Genomic DNA, 19,477 nt, shown 5'->3' with positions numbered 1-19,477 from the left:
CACTGTCTCGTCTACCCATGCATGCTGTTCCCTCCGAAGTCCGAAAGATCTCTTGCACTATTATTATCTCTTAAAATGCTGTAGAATCCACATCAGCCCATTTCCCCGACCGGTGTAAGCATCTCCTGCTACATAAGATTCCCATTGGAAATCGTTCTGTCTAAGCTAACCCATCAACATTTGTTGAAATTATGGGTGACAACAGCCTCATTCAACCAATATATATATATAAATATAGTATTTATTTATTTAAATGTTTTGGGGGGGCGTGACATATATGTGGGGATATATATTTATATATGTCACATCCCCCAAAACATTTAAAAAATACATAAATAAATACAATTTAGTTAACATTATTTCTTTCATCATATTAACTGATGACAACAGTTCTCACATATGTTGTATTGTTTTACTATGAAAGCGAGCCTATCAAACAAATACACAAACGCCCCTGCGTTTCTTTCGATTTTTTGCAATTCCCTAGTTTTCAAATTTACATATATAATAAGCGACGCTGTCATGTACAGTCCATGACTGCGGTTTTCTGTCGGTACACTGCCGTGTCAATGCCATGCCCTCGGGTCAGTCATGTGACAGCAAGTGATCTCCTTCGGTGCACGCAGCAGCAATGTGTGAATGCAGCACTGTGGTGAACCACCACAAGCTACATCCAATCAACCTCAATGTGTCCGTGCGCTATACATTCCTACTCTACTCTCACTCGCTGGCTCCCATATGACTCACAAACGCTCGCTATAAATAAATTGCACTCACTTTATTCCACTCGCTGTCTCATTCAACAAACTATATTGCACATCACAGTGTCCATGAAGAGCCACTGCAGTAGAAGAGCTATTTAAGTGGCCTAATGCTCTAGTCAAGTAACCATAATGCAATAAATAATACATTACCAATAATGCTAATGAGGTCATTCATTAATTAGCAACAATATCTATATCTTTAGATTGTTTTGCCTGTAGCACAAGAGAAAAGGGTCCTTATTAATATGCAAATTTGCTTCCAGCGAAATCTAATTATATTAGACAGTCTTTTCAAGGTGCCTTTGATATTATGAAGTTTAGAACCTGTTTTGGTCTTGAGGTACAATGTTTTTATGAATGCGGATAATTTACACAAACACACCAAACAGAAAGCAACAGTGGCTCTTCAACCTTGCTAAATGTTTCAAATGTCCACTTGGACTTACATGATGTCAATAACACAGGAATTTTTTTGTCCATCTATGATCGACAAATTGTACCCCTTTACTTCATCTTTTCAAGGACTCATGTCAGAAGCCCGCTTGCTATGAGAAGACAGTTACTCTAACGAAGGAACCGTACGACTCTCTGGGAATGACCGTGGCGGGGGGCATGTCCAGCCGAGGTTGGGACCTCCCGATCTACGTCACAAACGTGGATCCTGATGGAGTGGTCGGACAGGAAGGCTCCATACGCAAAGGTAAGGCTAATTATGAATACGCCCCTTGATGTTTTTTATTGTACGCCGGTGCACTTGATCATCTCTCAATATTTATTGCATGGACAGACTGTTAGTTTTGTTGTCGCTGACTACAAAGCAGCGTAGCGCTCATTACAGAAGGCAGACCCATGGATTTGGGTGATGAATACACGGTGCATAACAGATAGGTTGATTGATGAACACTTGTTTCATTATGAAGGTTATTCATGTGGCAGGATACTCAGTGGTGTTACCATGGTTCACTGCTCCACAAATTGGCTATAACACACTTAAAGCAACAACTCAAATAAATATGGCCATACTTGCTCTAAATCCATTTTCCAAGAGTGACTGAATAACAAATCATATCATTTTATGGAATCATTTAGCTTCGTAATGAGGCAAACCGTAATGCATGCAAATAGGGCAACGTAAAAGCAGCAGCTCTTGGTGACCTTTAATGCAATTTAATGGAGGGACGAGATTTTAGGTTCTGATTTCAACTTATCCTTCATAAAATCATGATAATGAACGGCGCTCAAGGTGCACATCACTGTATTCATACGGAACCAGGAAAACAGCACTGTCTCTCTTTGCATGCCTCTGAAACACGTTTGTATGCTGTAATAAATAGGTTCAATAAATATTCATTTGAATTAGCATATCGTCACATGACAAATTTGTCCTTTTAGTTGTTTGCTTGCAAACTGGACTGTGTTTTTCTTTTCCCCACTTTCATCCCGCGAGCCTTTTTAAGGCACAGGCAGTGCTTGATTTCCATCCTTTTGTGTTCCAGTGGGAAGGCTGTTGAATATTAATCAGGGAAATGATGAGTCCCCGTCCAGTGAGGTTCAGTGAAAGTTACAATCAGGGCAGCGATCCTGGGTGCGGGATAAGATATCCCGTCTGCTTTCTCCCCCCCCACACAGGTGACATCTTACTAAACGTGAACGGGGTTGACTTGACGGGGGTGACGAGATGCGAAGCCGTGGCCAACTTGAAGAACACCTCGTCTCCCGTTGTGCTCAAGGTCTTAGAAATGCGTCATCCAGAGGAGAGTCTGCAAGATTGTACATTGCCTTCCTGTCTCACACCCTCACCTATAGACAGCACTAAGAGCCCACTGCTCAATGACGATTACACCCCACTGTGGGTGTCATGGCTGCAACTACCCAGGTGAGCTTTAAAAGGTCTAGTTATCCATATTTATTGTTTCTCCGCTTCCCTTTGTGAATTCATCATGATTTACAACCCCCCCCACATACCCGCTACCCTTGACCTATACCAGCTGGTGCCGGCTGAAATTTTGACAGAGCCAGCTGGGAAAAAATGCTCATCATACTTTCAAAACCCACTCTTCAGCTTATATATTCAGAACAATGATTCCTGTGGAACTTCTTTCAAAGCTTTCTTTCAGACTGCAGGAGAAGTAATTATCTTTCCACACGATGTCGTCATGGAAAATCCAAATCACTGACAATCAATTGGCCCTCCTGCTTTTATACAGCGCAGTGAACAGTAAATCAGGAGTCAAAATCTAGTGACTGTGTCACCAAGGAAATGGAGTCTGATGAAATTATTTTAAATGTAATTTTCAGTCTGTCTTGGGTTACTTGCTTAACATGTAGTTTGCACACTATCCTCATTACGTTGCACCTCCTGGAAAAAGAAAGTCAACCTTCCCTTCGAGCAGCCCCGCAAAGGTGGAATTCAGCAATGAAATGCAGCTTTGGCACACACACTTAGTACCATATGGTGGATGTACTGTGTATAATTCAAAGATGGAGTTCAGAGATTAGTGTTTTTAATCTCCTTCTTGGCTCATGCAGACATCTCTACTGCTGCAAAGACATCGTCCTGCGGCGGAGCACTTCAGGCAGCCTGGGTTTCAGTATTGTAGGAGGTCAGGAGGAGGTCAACTGCAATCAATCCTTTTTTATCCGCTCCATCGTTGAGGGGACACCGGCCTACAATGATGGCAGGATAAGGTATTCAGCCCCCACATATCGCTTCGAATTGAGACAGTCATTTATGAAGGCTCTACTTTTCAGGGCATTCCTTTAATTAGCCCCCTCTGTCTCGATATAGGTGCGGGGACATCTTGCTGGAGGTGAACGGGAAGGGCACATGGGGTATGACCCACACAGCTTTGGTGCGTCTTCTAAAAGAGCTTCGAGGGAGAATCACCCTGACCATCGTCTCTTGGCCGGGCAGCCTGCTGTAGCGGCGTTGCTTCGAGGGTGCAGACCAAGGAATGTGGAAGGCAGAGTTAAAGACTGGATGAAAACCCTGCGCTTGCTGTATGAGACAAGCCTAGAAAAGTTCTGTTGGACAGTTGTAACTTTTAACACCGAGGAGAGAGATAAACACAGGACTGGTTCATTATCAGAGTTGACTCTCTCCAAGAACATTGCACAGGGGTGAGAGGGGTGAGGGGAAGCCCTGAGCCGCTTCGGACTTGGATGTTGGGTGTTATCTGTTCGAAAGACATGCTCGTTGTTTGGCACAGCATTAAGTGATCAGGAGGAGACACAACACATTGCCAATTACAGTAGTTAAATATTAGGGTATGCATTAAGCTGAACTCACATTTCCTTACTGTAAATGTTGGGTGTCTAAATAAGTACTGATCCAAGCACTTATAATACTTTTTGTGGTATGGCCTTTGAGTATAGGTTATATTCTGTTTGTACAAAACAGTGGTGGTCATTTTCATCCTTTGAGCAGAGGAAATGTTGCCAAGTTGTTGTCTGTGTTGAGGTTTATTTTGCTGTTGTTTTTTTGTTGGTTTTGTTTTGTTTGTTGTTTGTGTCCACATCATGTTAAAAAAAAACATCTAATTAGGTGACATCGTGGAGGCCTTACTCACTTTCTTACTTTTAAAAAAAAAAAAAAAAATTGACTTGGTTTCTGTGTATCGGTAGATGGTCTGGAGTCCATCTACTGTGGTTCTGTCTGTCCGCTTCGGCCTGTGTAGTATATCTGATGGTACATTTGATTAAATGGTAATTAAAGTCATTTGAAAATGACGTGTTAAGAGATTTTCACTTCAGCTCTGCAGATATAAGAAGCAACTATACTTTGGACACACATGGAAACATAGATGCATTCAAAATGTATACCAGATATAAACAAGACTCTTATTGTTGAATCCGGTAAAATGAACACAAACACATCAGGCGACACTCAAAACAGGGAGTTTTTAATGTTCCCCCTTGATCAGTTTGGAGTATCGTGTTGGCCATCCTCCAGTTCCTCTGGGCCAATTTTGAATTTTGTATGTTTTTGCTTGAATCTCTCCTACTTATGAACCAAGACAGAAATATTAATTTGTGTTTATTTGACGGCTCAGAATTCGTTATGAGCTTCTCCAGCCCTTATGTCTGTCTCCTTGCCTCTTCTCCTTTTTCCTTCCTTTTAAACACAAGCATCCGAATTTTGCTCTTCAGTATACCTCATCATTAGTCATGATGCGCAGGGGCCCAACAGGACTCTTGGTGATGAAAGAGGTGCGTCTACAGCACAGACCTCCATTGTGAGAGACGCAGTTGAAAGGGACGATTCATTTTTGGGGGTCACCTTTCCAACAAAGTTGCTTGTTTCACTATCTCAATTAATTTGTTTCATCAAACAACATTTCTGCAACCACTAAATGTTTAATCATTCACAATACATTATAAATCTTTGTTATCAGCTGACATACACATGCAAATATTTTTTTCCCTTCTACAACTGATGAAACCTGAGACTACTTTTTTTGGAGCTCAAGGCTCAAAGGAATGAAACTATTGTTTTTCTGGCTAAGGTTTTGTTGTTATCCATCTTCCACTGAATCAGAGCCTGTCCTTATGCATAAGCACATCTTACATGTTTGATGTTATTTGGCTGCTGTTCTTTGAGACCACAACAGCAATTTTCAATGTTGCATACCTTTTCCTTTTGAATGACCTTTGAAAACATACATGCAAATGTGTATTCAACAGATGAATCAAAAAGAGAAAATTGGGAACGAGCATTTCAAAGTATCTACTTGTCAAAGTAAATACCTATAACCACAGAGTAAGTACCGGTCACCAAAATCAAATAATATAATGCTGGTTCAGATGACCACCTGCAAAACCTCAATGTATATTTAAAAAGGTTCAGATGTAAATATTCAGGACCAAAAAAACTAAATTAAGTACTATTCTGTATACCAAAGATGAGATTTGTTTCAGTCTCACAACCACCACAGCATAGGGGACAAACACTTCACCAAGAAGGCAAAACATATTGGCTCGATTTTGTCAATCCATGCACGTGTGTATGTGCGTACGCGCAAATGTGTTTAAAGAAGAAGCAAATGAATATCTCCGAAGACCTTTACACTATTATTAGTACAACAAATTATGTCTTTATCAAAGAATATTTGCTCACTATAACGGAAACCTTTCTGAATCCCGAGGAAAGAGCTTTAGTTCATTTCTGTCTTCAATAATTCAACATAAAATCCCTGGGCTCACTGACTAGTTTGTAATTTTCAGACAAATTAACCTGACTGTAAAGGACAATTCCTTTTGTCTCCATAAAAGTATCAGATGGTGGAATTGCAGTAAAAATTAAAAAAAAAAAAACACACACACTTCATTGCTAATGCAGGAACTTGCTCACGGTAAGCTGGAGTAATTATTAATATTCACTTGCTCTGCAAAGAAGAGAGTCTGCCTTACGGGTAAAATGTTGGCAAGTAAAGCCCTGAATATATTCAGTGTTTGGACATGGCCGCTCTGTTAGCCGCACAGATTGAGACCCCAGGCCCTTATTTGTTCAGACTTGCAGCAATTAGGTTTAATTCAGGAAAAGATACCCCGGGTACTGTAAAAACAAGGATACAGTCAAATAGCCCTTTAATAGATACAGGTAGAAGAAATATCGTATCATATTATGAAAACTTGAGTGTTAAACGAAATTTAATGATTTAATTTTCTGTGTCACAAAAAAACAGCTGATTTAAAGATTGACTAAATCATTACTGAAAAGCAAAAGTGACGAGGAAACAAAAGGCACGTGTGAAATGTTAGTCATTGTTAACGGCGATAACATGATGGTCACAACTTCATAGTTTGATATAAATTCATATAATCACCAACAATTTTCTTCCCCTTTCCGACTACCAGTGACCGCAATGTTTTTTTTTATGTATCTCAATTTAACAAAGCAAGGGGGGCAAATTTCATCTGCATACAGACAGAATAGTTATCACTAAAGAAGTCAAATGGAATTTTAAGAGGTTTTACTGTAGTGGATGATGGACGGCAGCCTACTGCTCATGGTTCATCCAAGATGGGTAATGGAATTCCTCACAAGGGATTAATAAAGGATAAATTATTATTATTAAATGGAAGGACTGCATCAGTGGATGCAGTTATTCCATAGTATTAACTTGTTTATACCATATACTTATTTTACAATTCCAATTTTAGAACCACTACTTCTGTAACTTCATTGTCATGGGTGGGACAGTTTAAAATCAGTCAGTCAAGCTTGTGCCAGCATTGCATGATCCAAAAAGTTGTAGCTGGTGAAGTAAGAAAGGGGCTTGAGAGAGTAGATTTATGCCTGGCTGGTGAGTGAGAGAATGAATAGGTTACATAGGATAGAAAGAATTCGGTACACAGATACAAAGGCAAACTTGACAAACTGTAGAAAAAGAAAAACCAAAAGCGCTTGTGCTTCAAAAGAACTGTGTTTCATGTTTAAAACAGACAGAAAGACCAAGAGAATTTCCCATTAAGGCTAAGTAACTAGGGTGCAAGAAAATATAAAACAGATGGAAGTAAAAGAACGTAGAAGCCCCAGGACAAACCCCAAGCCTGGATAAAAGTGGCATCAAGCACAAAAGCAGCTGAGGAAAATCCAGTAAAGGCATCTCCTCAAAACAGTTTGGACCACTCCATGGCTCTTGAATCAAAAACAAAAGGAAACTCAAATTTGATTAAGAAAAGTTATCTAAACGCTGGCAGTACCGTTTCACTGAATGTATTGTGCTCAGATGCGAATCTAATGTGCATTTTTACAGACTCAATCACAACAGCTATTGTTTAAATGGGAAAATTAATTTGAGACTGTAAAATGTTATTATAATGCTTTCACTGTTCTGGATAATCAGTAGCCTAATTTGCATCTAGTTCATTGTATAGGAGCTGCCTCTTGATAAGTTACGGTTGTACAATTGTTGCCAGCTAAACTCTCAGAATTCACTTTGCTTTACCCTTTGTGATGAAGTTTTGGTGAATGTTTAAGCAGGGAGACAATAACACTCAAATTACCCAACATTTCTAACACAACACTTAAGTTATTAAACTTAGCACAGTGTGTGTGTACATGTTTTCTGTTAACTAATGATCAAGGCTGTCAGCTGCTTAAAAAGATTTATATTCCTTTAAATTTGTGAACCACTGCCATGTGTGAGAAATATGGAAAAAAAAAGTGAATATTGTGTGTTCTCATCTTATGCAAATGCACGTTCATTAAAGAAGGTTTGAGGCAGCTTGGGCAAGAAGAAGGAAAGTGATTTATTAGGCATATATATAGTAATCTCTGTCAGGAAAGAAGTGCTGACAAAATAACCAGCAGGTACTCACACTCCACCTATTGGGAGGAACAGAGTGTGGAGATGGAACTCACTAAATGTTGTACACAATTTAAAGACCATGGAATCTACTGGTAGGAGTGGTAAATCCAAGGCATGTGGCTTGAGCCACAGCTGATAACAAGTAGCCGGTGCCTCCAGGGCCGCCTTTACACTCCACTCTTGTGTGACTGACTCAACACATCACAGATGTGCTAACAAATACACCATCTACATCATCAACCTGATAACACTCATGCAGACCTCCCTGTGAACAGCATGCAAGTACACCCGTACCTTCACACACACACACGCGTTCTTGAAATAGACAAGAGCAAAGTCATATGTTATTCGGTGGAAAATGCACAACTAGTACATATGAATGTGTTGCGGTATGTGGAGCCTGAACACTGGATAAAGAAAATGGTATAAAAACAGCACAAATTGAATTCCAGGTCAAACAAATTAACTATTGGGAGGAAAAAAAAAAAAAAAAGCCAGTGGTGTAAACGGCAACATTTCCTGGCCATTCCTTACGTGCCTGTCATGTACATACATGTCTCATATACTTCTCTTATTTCTTTTAGCTTTTGCAGCAAACACATAAGCTTCCTAGATTTCCATGCATGTCCCCCTTGCCTCATTCAATCTCCCAAATCGCCCTGGGCTTTAATGGCTCCACTTGTCAGTCACATATGCTATGGTAAAATCTTATTCCAAATAGAGACAAAGTACAAAAGACAGCCACTATGTGCATGCAAAGCCTTGGTAAAAACCATTGTATCTCTTAGGACACTGAACACATGGTCATACATAATCTGATGTTATCAGCTGAAGTGTTTGGTCTTTTTTTTTTTATAAACATATGCATATGTAATGTATATGCCTTTACCGAGTAAGGTCAATAGACTTTTGCAACACAAAACTCCAGTTTTGGATATGAGGGAAGTGCCTTAGTCATGGACAATAGCAAGAATCATTCTGATGCCTAACAAGTACAAGTTTCAGGGAAAAATGCTCTGTCACAGCAAAATGTCATAGCCACCCTCACATTTGAGCCGTAGGTCAGCTGGAGAATACATGAGTAGGAGGAGAGATGTGCTTATGTGTATTATGCTTGACAGCTGCATGGGTTGATAATTAAATAGACATCTAGCTATAGTTCAGCGATGAATGCACCATGAATATTTGGGTCAGGATTTGTCTAGTTTGTATGTGTAAGGATGTGCGTGGAAACATGCAGTGACTCTTTAGTTAAAAGGCTGCTGGATGAAGTTTGAGTGAAAATCAGACTGACTCTTGTCATCCGTAAACCAAAGCAAAGACAGTCCCCAAGTTCAGTACAGAACAGTATGTACTTGATAATTTCCTGACAGCGAGGGGAAAATACAGTGAGATATAACCTCATATAGACAGGACCCTGGCCCGTCTTAGTGTATCAAAACAACTAAAATAGGACTGCATACCCTGACAGTAATTTCTCCTGATCTCGCAATTATGATGGATTTCACAAAAGTTTCATGCTGTTTTGTAAGGCTGTGCATTTTTCACAATAGTTGTTCCTTCTGGCTAGAGGGAGAGAGTCTTTTATATAATTTAAAGTTATAAACTCTTGTTGCACACTTTATTTTACAGCACCGCCCTAAAGTAACATTATAGTGACATGTTAAAGGAGGAGGAAAAAATACTGCTTTCCAAACAATAAATTTTGTGCAAGTCAACTGAAGCGCCATCAAGTTCCTAGTCAAAAAATGAGCCTCGCCACATGTCTTGCTTCAGAAAATTGGGGCTTCTACAGAACAAGTCACAAGAAGTTATCTCATCATTTTGAAATATTACTCCGCCCAGCACTCCACCATACACAGCCCTCCCAGCCCCCCCTTTCCCTGCTCCATACGTTGCAAACGTAAACATATTGACGTAGTGATATGTGGAACACACAAAGAAAAGATATGTTTCCCATCCGATTCCAACTGTTTTAAGACCCAGGTGTGGAAAGAAGACGAGTAAGGAGGCATCGTAGGTCAATGTGCCAAATATAGAGGCGTTATAATTGCGTACAAAACAATCTAGATGTGTTAATCATGATAATAGAACAAGTGGCAGTTACTGATACTGTGAATGAGAAAGGCTTGATACATGTCTGTATACTGTCTCTCACAGCCTCTCTCTTTGGAACAGACTGAGTTTAGCAAACTTTGACTCCTTCAACTCCGAACTACCGCTTGCAGCACCCCCAAGCCTTGCCACTTTCAATACTTTCAGAGTCAAATGCAAGGCTTGCAAGGATTAAAGAGTATATACTTTAGAGATAAACAGTCATGTTGAAAACATGGTTGGAAAGACCCAAACAGAGGTAATCTATGATAATTATATTCAGTTATTTTAATTTTTTCCTGTTATTGTTAATTATATATCACATGGTCTTTGGAAACAAAACACTTTTGATTAAAGAGATGTATTCTGCACAAACAGTCTTAGAAAGGACATTTGAGGAATAAATACAATCAGGTGGATCAAAGAGAATAATTAGGATAGATACTTCTGGGGGGGGGGGGAAACTGTACTCAGTTTTAACATTCAAAGAGTAATAAATGCATGTTTTTGATCAAATGGAAAAAAAAAAAACATGTTACAAAATGCCCAAAATATTCAGGATTGTGAGGTTGTAAGAGACTGTGACTATCAACCCATCAGAATGTAAAAGGAGAAAGCACCAATAGTGATGTGATATTTGTTTTCGCAGGGTTGTAAGTGTGTGTGTGTTTTTCTGTAACCGGGCACAAGTTATTGTTCTCCTATAGTCAGTCCCAAGTCTTGACCAATGGTTGTGCAAGGAAGGGTATCTTACATAAAACATACACCAGACTATAGGTTGTAGCCTTGTGGATATAGAAAAGAAAAATGACAGTGTAGCAAGAGTGGAACATAGGTCCTGTATGACGAAATCCGGAGTGGCAGAGAAGTATGTTATAGTGCTGCAGGACCTATATGAGAGCTGTAAGACAGTGGATTTGTACTATAGGTGTGGTAGAAGAGTTCAAGCTGGAGGGCAATGCATTACGGAGCAGCTTCTTGTTTGCTATGATGATGGACAGGCTGACAGATGAGGCTAGAGAGAATCACCATGGACTTCGATGTTTGCAGATGACATCGTGATCTGTTTGAGAGCAAGGAATAAATTGAGGAAAATTTTGAAAGGTGGAGGTATGCCCCAGAAAGGAGAAGAATGAAGGCAAATAGGACAGAATACGTGTGCGTGCGAGGCACCCAAGTAGAACAGTGATGTTAGAGGAGCGTGTGGAAATGTAGGGGGGGGGGGGGGGCAACCAGGTGGAATGAGTGGAGAAATGTATCAGTGGGGATGAAAAGAAGGTGTACAAAGCAGTTGTGAGATCAGAGATAGCCAGACTGTGGAAAAGACAGGAAGCAGAGCTGGAGTTGAGGTTCTCTTTGGAGTGAGGAAGTGGGTAGGAACAGGAATAAGTAAATTAAATGGATCACACATATTCTTGTAATAATGTTTGTGAGACAAGGTCAGAAGGACCACATTTACAGAAGGGACACTGAATAGAAGGCAGACGGATGCTGAGCTTGGAAATGCCACGCTGGAGGCGTAGAAGAAAACCAAAGAGTAGTTTTATGGATGTAGTAAAATAGGACTTGAAGTTAATTGGTGGATTAGATGGAGGCAGATGATTCACTCTGGCGACCCCTGAAACAAGCAGCCAAAAGAAGAACATGTGCATGCACAACTTTCAGCCAACCCATGATCCTTTGCTTATGATCATCTTATCTTTGGTAACTGAAGTTTTTCTTTTCTGAATGAAATACAAGTGGAACCTGTGCAAGCCAACAAATTGAATCAATAAGAAAAAAAAAAAAAGCATGTGAATGGGTTTGCAGCACGATCAAAGAATTTTCCAAATCCACATCTGTGTTTCCAACTGTTTGAAGTGACTGGCTCATTGTCAAGGCAAAGAATTTGCTCCAACCCATCAGGAAAAGATGGAGGGCATTTAACTGCTACCATTTGATTCTTCTGCCTTTCTACTTTGCCTGGACCACCTCTAGCTTCCAACTGAAAACATCCGACTGCATAGAAGGTGAACTGAGTGTCTATGAAACTCATGAACAGGTCCATCATTCTCTGGGCTCTGTCAGCACTGGTTTGCCAGTTTCCTCCCTCTCCCGCTTTCTTCTCAGTTCAACAGAAACTATGGAATGATGAGAGGCTTTTTTAAAGAATGGATTCAGAGTGAATGACTAAAAGGGAGTTTCAATGAGTGAGCATGTGGCTGCTGACAAGACCTCATCGAGAGAATAATTGCTCGTTTGATGGTCCATATCATCTTCTATTGCTCTGTTCTCTCTGCCTTTACCCTATGGACCTTTTCCTTTAACATACATAATTATTTCTAATTAAACATTTCTGCCTTTGCAACAACTGACAAAGTATGGCTTTTGCAAAAACTTTGTTCTCTCTGGACAAAACATTGTAAAGGCTTGTCCCACCCTTGCCCTCTCTGACCCCTTGCCTTCAGGCAGGTCTAACATCATTTTATTGGTGGGACTACCAGGCTCATTAACAGCTTTTACCCTGAAGCCATTTACATTAAGTCAAAATCGATACAAATAAATAGAATTCCTTAAGCTCCAACACAATTTCATTGGTATGCTCACATTGTGTCAGTTTATTCTACACTCTTGTACATTATCAAATAAACAACTGGATCCTGTGCAATCTGGCAAGTAATTCATGTAATATTCACCTATTCTCATTTATTCAGTAGGTTGTGTGCCGTGTATGGCATGCATGGTAATTTGGGAGATTTAACTTTCATGCTCTTTGTTCTATTTTGAATATTAATATTTTAAACCATTTTGTTATACCCCAATATGATTGAAATCTGGCAAGTGTTTGAAAAGTGTGCAAATGCAGATTCTCTATTCATATGTTGCATCAAAAACATTTTTCTTCAGTCTGCCGTGTAAAGTTGGGATTAGGATACACACAATAAGGCCAAAAGTATTCGCTCACCTGCCTTGACTCGCATGAACTTAAGTGACCTCCCATTCCTAATCCATAGGGTTCAGCAGGACATCAGTCCACCCTTTCCAGATATAACAGCTTCAACTCTTCTGGGAAGGCTGTCCACATGGTTCAGGAGTGTGTATATGGGAATTTTTGACCATTCTTCCAAAAGCGCATTTGTGAGGTCACAAACTGATGTTGGACGAGAAGGCCTGGCTCTCAGTCTCTGTTCTAATTCATCCCAAAGGTGTTCTATCAGGTTGCAGGCCAGTCAAGTTAATCCACATCAGACCCTGTCATCCATGTCTTTATGGACCTTGCTTTGTGCACAGTACTGTTGGAAAATGATAGGGCCAGCTCCAAACTGTTCACACACAGTTGGGAGCATGGAATTGTCCAAAATGTCTTGGCATGCTGCAGGAAGCTTTCAGGAGTTCCTTTTACTGGAACTAAGGGACGAAGCCAAGCTCCTGAAAAACAACCCATAATCCCCCCCCCTCCACCAAACTTGGCACAATTCAGTCAGACAAGTACCGTTCTCCTGGTAACCACCAAACCGAGACTCGTCCACCAGATTTCCAGATGGAGAAGCGCGATTAGTCACTCCAGAGAACGCGTCTCCATTGCTCTACAGTCCAGGGACTGCATGCTTTACACCACTCCATCCGACGCTTTGTATCGCAGTTGGTGATGTGTGGCTTGGATGCAGCTGCTCGGCCATGGAAACCCATTCTATGAAGTTCTCCGCGCACTGTTCTTGAGTGAATCTGAAGGCCACATGAAGCTTGGACATCTGCAGTGATTGACTCTGCAGAAAGTTTGCGACCTCTTCGCTCTATGCGCCTCAGCATCCGCCGACCACTTCATAGCTGAGTTGCTGTTTTTCTAAAAACACTCCCATGTTCTTACAATACAGCAGACAGTTGACTGTGGAATATTTAGGAGCAATTAAATTTGACTGGATTTATTGCACAGGTTGCATCCTATCACAGTTCCACGCTGGAATTCACTGAGCTCCCAAACATTCTTTCACAAATGTTTGTTTAAAAAAGAAAAAGTCTGCATGGCTAGGTGCTTGATTTTATACACCTGTGGTGACAGAAGTGATTGAAACACCTGATTCCAATTATTTGGATGAGTGAGTAAATACTTTTGGCCATTTAGCACAGGTGCGTAATGGTTTGAAAAAACATTATCGGAAAATGTGCAATTGCTACAATAGTGTCTCGGAGTGAAATCAAATGACTTTTAGTGAGAAGATATTTGTAAAGTATTCATATTTAGTTTTTTGCATAGTTAGAAGACCCACTGTAACAACATTGTGACAGAGCCTACAACTACATTTTCTACAATCATCAACAGCTATCCAAAGATCAAAACAAAATGCTATCTATAATTCAGCTAAGCCTCACAGAAAAAAAAGAATAGATAACACTGCAGAATACAGTATGTACATTGACTGCTTAAGAGGTACATGTCTTGCTTACCTCTATCAAGTTTTCAGATAGGACTGTGTACGTATACGTCCTGGGGAATCTAAAGCGCCACTGTTTTAAAATGTTTATTGTACTGAGCTGGATATGGCTAACTTTGAGTATACAGACCACACATGTTCCGAATTCTGGGCATCCTCCAGACAGGTCAGACCAAGGCCTAGGCCATGCTAGAAACACTTATTTTCTTTTAATATCCCCGAGTGAAATGCTAAATCCAGGCAAGGACTACTTGTATCTATGTGGTTAAAGCCCAAAGGAAAAGATTCATAAACTATAGAAGAGCTGGCTGGCAGCTCTCATTGGAAAAGTAAGCTGGCGTAGGATGTGAAGACTGGGCAGGTGAACCTAGAACTTTAGGAAAGAGCACGGAGTCGATCAGGCACACATGGAACCAGCAAATCAGGAGAAATAGAAGAGCGTGTCAGAGGAATGAGGAAAAAAGAGAAGATGACACAGGAAGTGAGAGAGAAAGAGTAATGGATTAAGACAAGCTGGACTCAGACAACATCCAACGGAAACAAACTCAGCAGCAATAAACAAATCTGGAGGATGTCTACACTTAGAGCTATGTAGAGAAGAGCATCGTGGCCCATTGATGATCTAAGTGTTGTAAATTAGGGCATATATGTGGGAGTTTGCAGACCGGTTGTGACATAAATCCAAGCGGAGGAGTTGGGGATGCCTTGGACACTGATAAACAGGAGCCTGGAGGCACAAACTATGTTGATATCGTTCTACCTTATTTGGCCATTTGGCCAGCTGCAAGATCCACAACAGAGCACTGTGTGCAGTGAATAAAAACATCCAGCTCCGAATCAAATCAGCAATGACAGAAAAACTAAATGCAGGTTGTCGGCATCAACTGAGAACCCACCACTGACATCAGGCCACTGCTTCCAACAAGAGTATTTTCTATTTTCTTCAGCTCAAAAGCCACTTTTTAGACAAATTCCCATGACACCATGTTGGCTAGAACTTTAAGCATTAGAAAAAAAATAGATAAATAAAACTGGACCTAAATGTAACAATTATTGAAAAAAAGGGAAAGAGCAAATTGATAGAAATATACAGAAATGTCTTCTTTTTGACCTCTCGAAGCCATTCCAGGTTCAATTTTTTTGTGTAAAGGAGGAACAATGCAGAAAGTAAAACATCAATCACTTTAGAGCACTTCGCAATTTTGATCTATTTATTGCTATGAAGAAAATGCTAATTTAAATATATGTGTACTAACAAATAAGAGGTGCCCTTCGCTTTTTTTTGATCATTTCTTTTTCCTGCTAAAACTTCACCGCAGTTGCAGTTTTAAAATGACCGAACGACATGAAGTACAGCAAAGAACATGACCACTTCAAAGTTCATGACATTGAAGTGAATATTGTCCACTAGCACTGAGCAAATATCCATGGAAAGATTAAAAATGTATGCTAAATATCTAAGGCAATACAAACCATCATTGTGGTTAACAAAAAAGAATAACAATAATGAACAACAAAACCTAATCATTAATGGCGCTGTTGCTTGAAGGCAGAGAAATAACATCAGCTTCAAAATGCCAAACCAATATAATGTAAGTCCTGTTTGGTGTCCCCCATCAAAAAAACAAAATCAGTCAAACGGTTGGCTGAACAACTAATTGTCCCACGTGTTATAATGCTAAGACTTTACGTGACCAAGAAATAAAATCAGTTCTAAACGGCAAGCATTGCCAAACTGTGTATACATACAAACATATGGAGAATCCTTTGAAGAATCAAGGCATAAACACGCTCTCACATCTGGGTACCATCCCCCTTTTTTTCCATTACAAACCCTTACATGAGAGTTGCTTGAAGCCACTTTCAACACATTTGGAACACAAGAGATGCCTCTTACAGGGATATGAATAATAAGAGCTGTCCGAAAGTTAAGGCTTGAACTTTAAAAGAGCACAAAGATCGACTGCGGCATAAAAAAAATGAGTAGTGTCTCCTTTCAAATGCAAGTCCTGCGGAGTTGTCAGGGCCTTTACTGTGTACTGTGGAGGACAGCTCTGCAAGGCCTTTGATACTGAAGACACCTGGACACCCAAGGGAACAGCACACACACACACACACACACACACACTCATACACACATGCACACATGCACGCACGCACACACACAAACAGCGGTATGATAGGAGAAAGCCTGATCTAAGGGCATCTGGTAACTGCATGGTCACACAGATTGTGTTTATTCACTAGAAAGGTTTGGATTCATCACAAAGAGTAATACAAAGTGGATTTGGTTTAATTTTAGAGGGCTTCAGGATGATTTTTTGGGAGGGGATGACTGATATTTCTGGCTGACAATATATAACATTTAAATGGTATAAAATTGAAGTATTTTGCTTGTGACTTTTTTTATTTTAAAGGTTTGTCTACCTTTTAGAAGAAGATAGGACATGTGTTTAACATGTTGATATATCATTTATATCACATGTTTATCTGGCACATCTGTCTATCAGTGATTACAGCAAATACACAGAGATGGTGTATGATGAAACACAAAGTTAGAAATAGTAGCAGATATTAAATAATGATCAAAAAGTGGAACATCTATGAGAGTAATATACCCATGTAGTTCCACACACGCATACACGTACAAACACAAAAAGACACAAACCCAAACATATATATATATATATATATATACATATATATACACATATATATGCACATACATGCACGCACGTGCACACACAAACACACACATGCTAGCTCTGTGATTGTTTCTACCTGTGGTAATGTCGACCGAGTGTTTGATGAAGGCTGGAGTTTCATGCTTGGCAGCATATGAGAGAACTAACTGCTGAGGGCTAATGGGTGCTGATTGTGCTTGCATGGCTTTCTGTCTCATGCTAATGTTTAACAGATCTACAAGCTGGAAGGTTTGCGATGGAATTGATATTTTACTTTGGATCGCATGGTTGTATAAAAAAAAAATTGTCAAGAATTCAACTGGGGCAGAAGTGCATTGCATTTATATTATCTTAGTGGCAGTCATTACTGGAGCTTCTACAGGCAACATGACCAATTACTGAAAGTTAAATATAAGCCAAAAATGCATTTTTCTAATATTTAATTAACTGTACACTTGACTTTCATTGTCACTGATTCTTGCAGCCACAAAAGATATTCAGTTCAGTGGTTCACATCAGTGCAACTGATCTGAGGGCATCTGGTAAATGCACGGTCAATTCAAAAAGAGCTACATACTCTGCTCAGCTATTATCCTCAAGCGATGCATCAATGCCAAATGAAAGGACACTTGTACCAACTGTGTTGCCATACTATCGTGACCCACAAACCGGCTGCAAGAATTAGCTGCAGCACAAATCAGCCTCACCTTGGCTGTGCACTCTGTAGTGACAGTCTCGGCCCAAAATCAGCTCCTGGCAAATATACATGACATCTAACACAATGTTCATTTAAAAGAATGAAAGAAAGAAAAACATCTTTTACTTTCCCTCCAACCCACTCCCCTTAGTGGGTCTGTTCCGCACATTTCTGCTCTGCCACAATCTGCTCGCCAAGCATTTTTTTTTCCTTCCAGGACCTATTTTTATCATAAACATTTACATCATAAAACAAAGCGGGAGTCATAACTTAAAGAAATGGGAGTGGTTTAGATAAAAGGAATACAAATATACTTCAAAGCTTGCGTTTAAAGTTTAAAACATATCAGCAGGATGTCGGATATTTTGTTTGTATTAGCATGACTGGCATGGGTTCACCAGGCAATATGGGGCTCACAGGGGGTGTGTCAGGGAAAAGATGGGGGTCTAAGCCAGGATTTCTATTTAAAGGCCTTTGAAGATAAAGATATGGCGTGTGCTCAGCTTGGGATTAGGCCAGAATACCTTCCTGGCTCTTGATTTATCACAACCATCAAGAGGAAGTCTGAAGTCCAACAAAACACTTACACCTAGACGAACCTGAACATACCTGCTTGTAGGAAAATATAAGAATTCCGTACATAACTCAAAAAGTCCACTCACTCACACACACGTGTGTGTGCATACACAAACACCAAAAACACACATGTTCTCTGTTGTCCTTCAGTGAATTATTTATTCAGACATGTGTTGCAGCTTCACAAACAGACACTTGCCCAGATTGCTATCAGTCATTTGTGCAGCTGCATGATGAGTGATATGGCCCACGGGGAGGTCACCAAGGTCCTCTTCAAACCCAGATTTTTTTTTTCAACCAGTTCTCCCCCGCTGCCTTAAGAGATACCTCATCTGTTTATGATCGCAGCAAAAAATGAGGAGACACACATGCAAAGAAAATTAATATTCCTGTTTGGCCAAAAGGGACCTTGTTGATGAACATACGATATATGTGCATTTCTCCACCATTTAATGACTTACACGTTAGAGGGGGAGTTGAAAATAGATGGGGGGGAGCTAAACATCGTCATAGCAGACATTGTAGTGACCAACCATATTGTACACAGTGATATTGGAGGCCATAATGACTTTCAGTGTCTCCCTGAGCTGTCAACTGATCACCACCTGGTGGTGAGCTAGCTCTGATGGTGAGGGAGGATGCCGGTTGGACCTGGCAGACCCAAACACATTGTGAGGGTCTTTTGGGAATGTCTGGCTGAGTCCCCGGTCAGAAGGAGTTTCTCCCACCGGTAGAGCTTCAACCATTACCCAGGAGGCAGGCGGGTATTTAGTCCAAGTGGGCCATGTTCCGTCCCTCCCTTGTCGAGGTGGCAGACTAGAGCTGTGGCCGTACGGTGGGCCATGCCTGTCCAGGGGGTAACCCCAGAACAGTTTGTGGACCCCAGCGGTGAGGGATGCTGTGAAGCTGAAGAACGAGTCCTAGCGGACCTTTCTGG

General features: G+C 40.4%; 1 protein-coding gene across 5 annotated transcripts in view; it reads left to right on the top strand.

The window, feature by feature from the left end:
- Window positions 1-4,493, top strand: part of lnx1 (ligand of numb-protein X 1) — a 34,691-nt gene extending 30,198 nt beyond the window's left edge. For all 5 annotated transcript variants that reach the window (XM_086161343.1, XM_086161341.1, XM_086161342.1 and 2 more), the window contains 4 exons: window positions 1,287-1,464; window positions 2,394-2,640; window positions 3,294-3,452; window positions 3,553-4,493. In XM_086161343.1, coding sequence (XP_086017469.1) covers window positions 1,287-1,464; window positions 2,394-2,640; window positions 3,294-3,452; window positions 3,553-3,688 — 720 coding nt within the window. In that variant the 3' untranslated portion in view covers window positions 3,689-4,493. The remainder of the gene's footprint in view (window positions 1-1,286; window positions 1,465-2,393; window positions 2,641-3,293; window positions 3,453-3,552) is intronic.
- Window positions 4,494-19,477: the final 14,984 nt, after the last annotated feature.

Source organism: Fistularia commersonii, chromosome 16, assembly GCF_037954325.1.
Source record: "Fistularia commersonii isolate RoL2024-O1a breed Wild chromosome 16, RoL_Fcom_v1.0, whole genome shotgun sequence".
Classification (NCBI taxonomy): Eukaryota; Metazoa; Chordata; class Actinopteri; order Syngnathiformes; family Fistulariidae; genus Fistularia; species Fistularia commersonii.
This window is presented reverse-complemented; position numbering and strand designations above follow the sequence as displayed.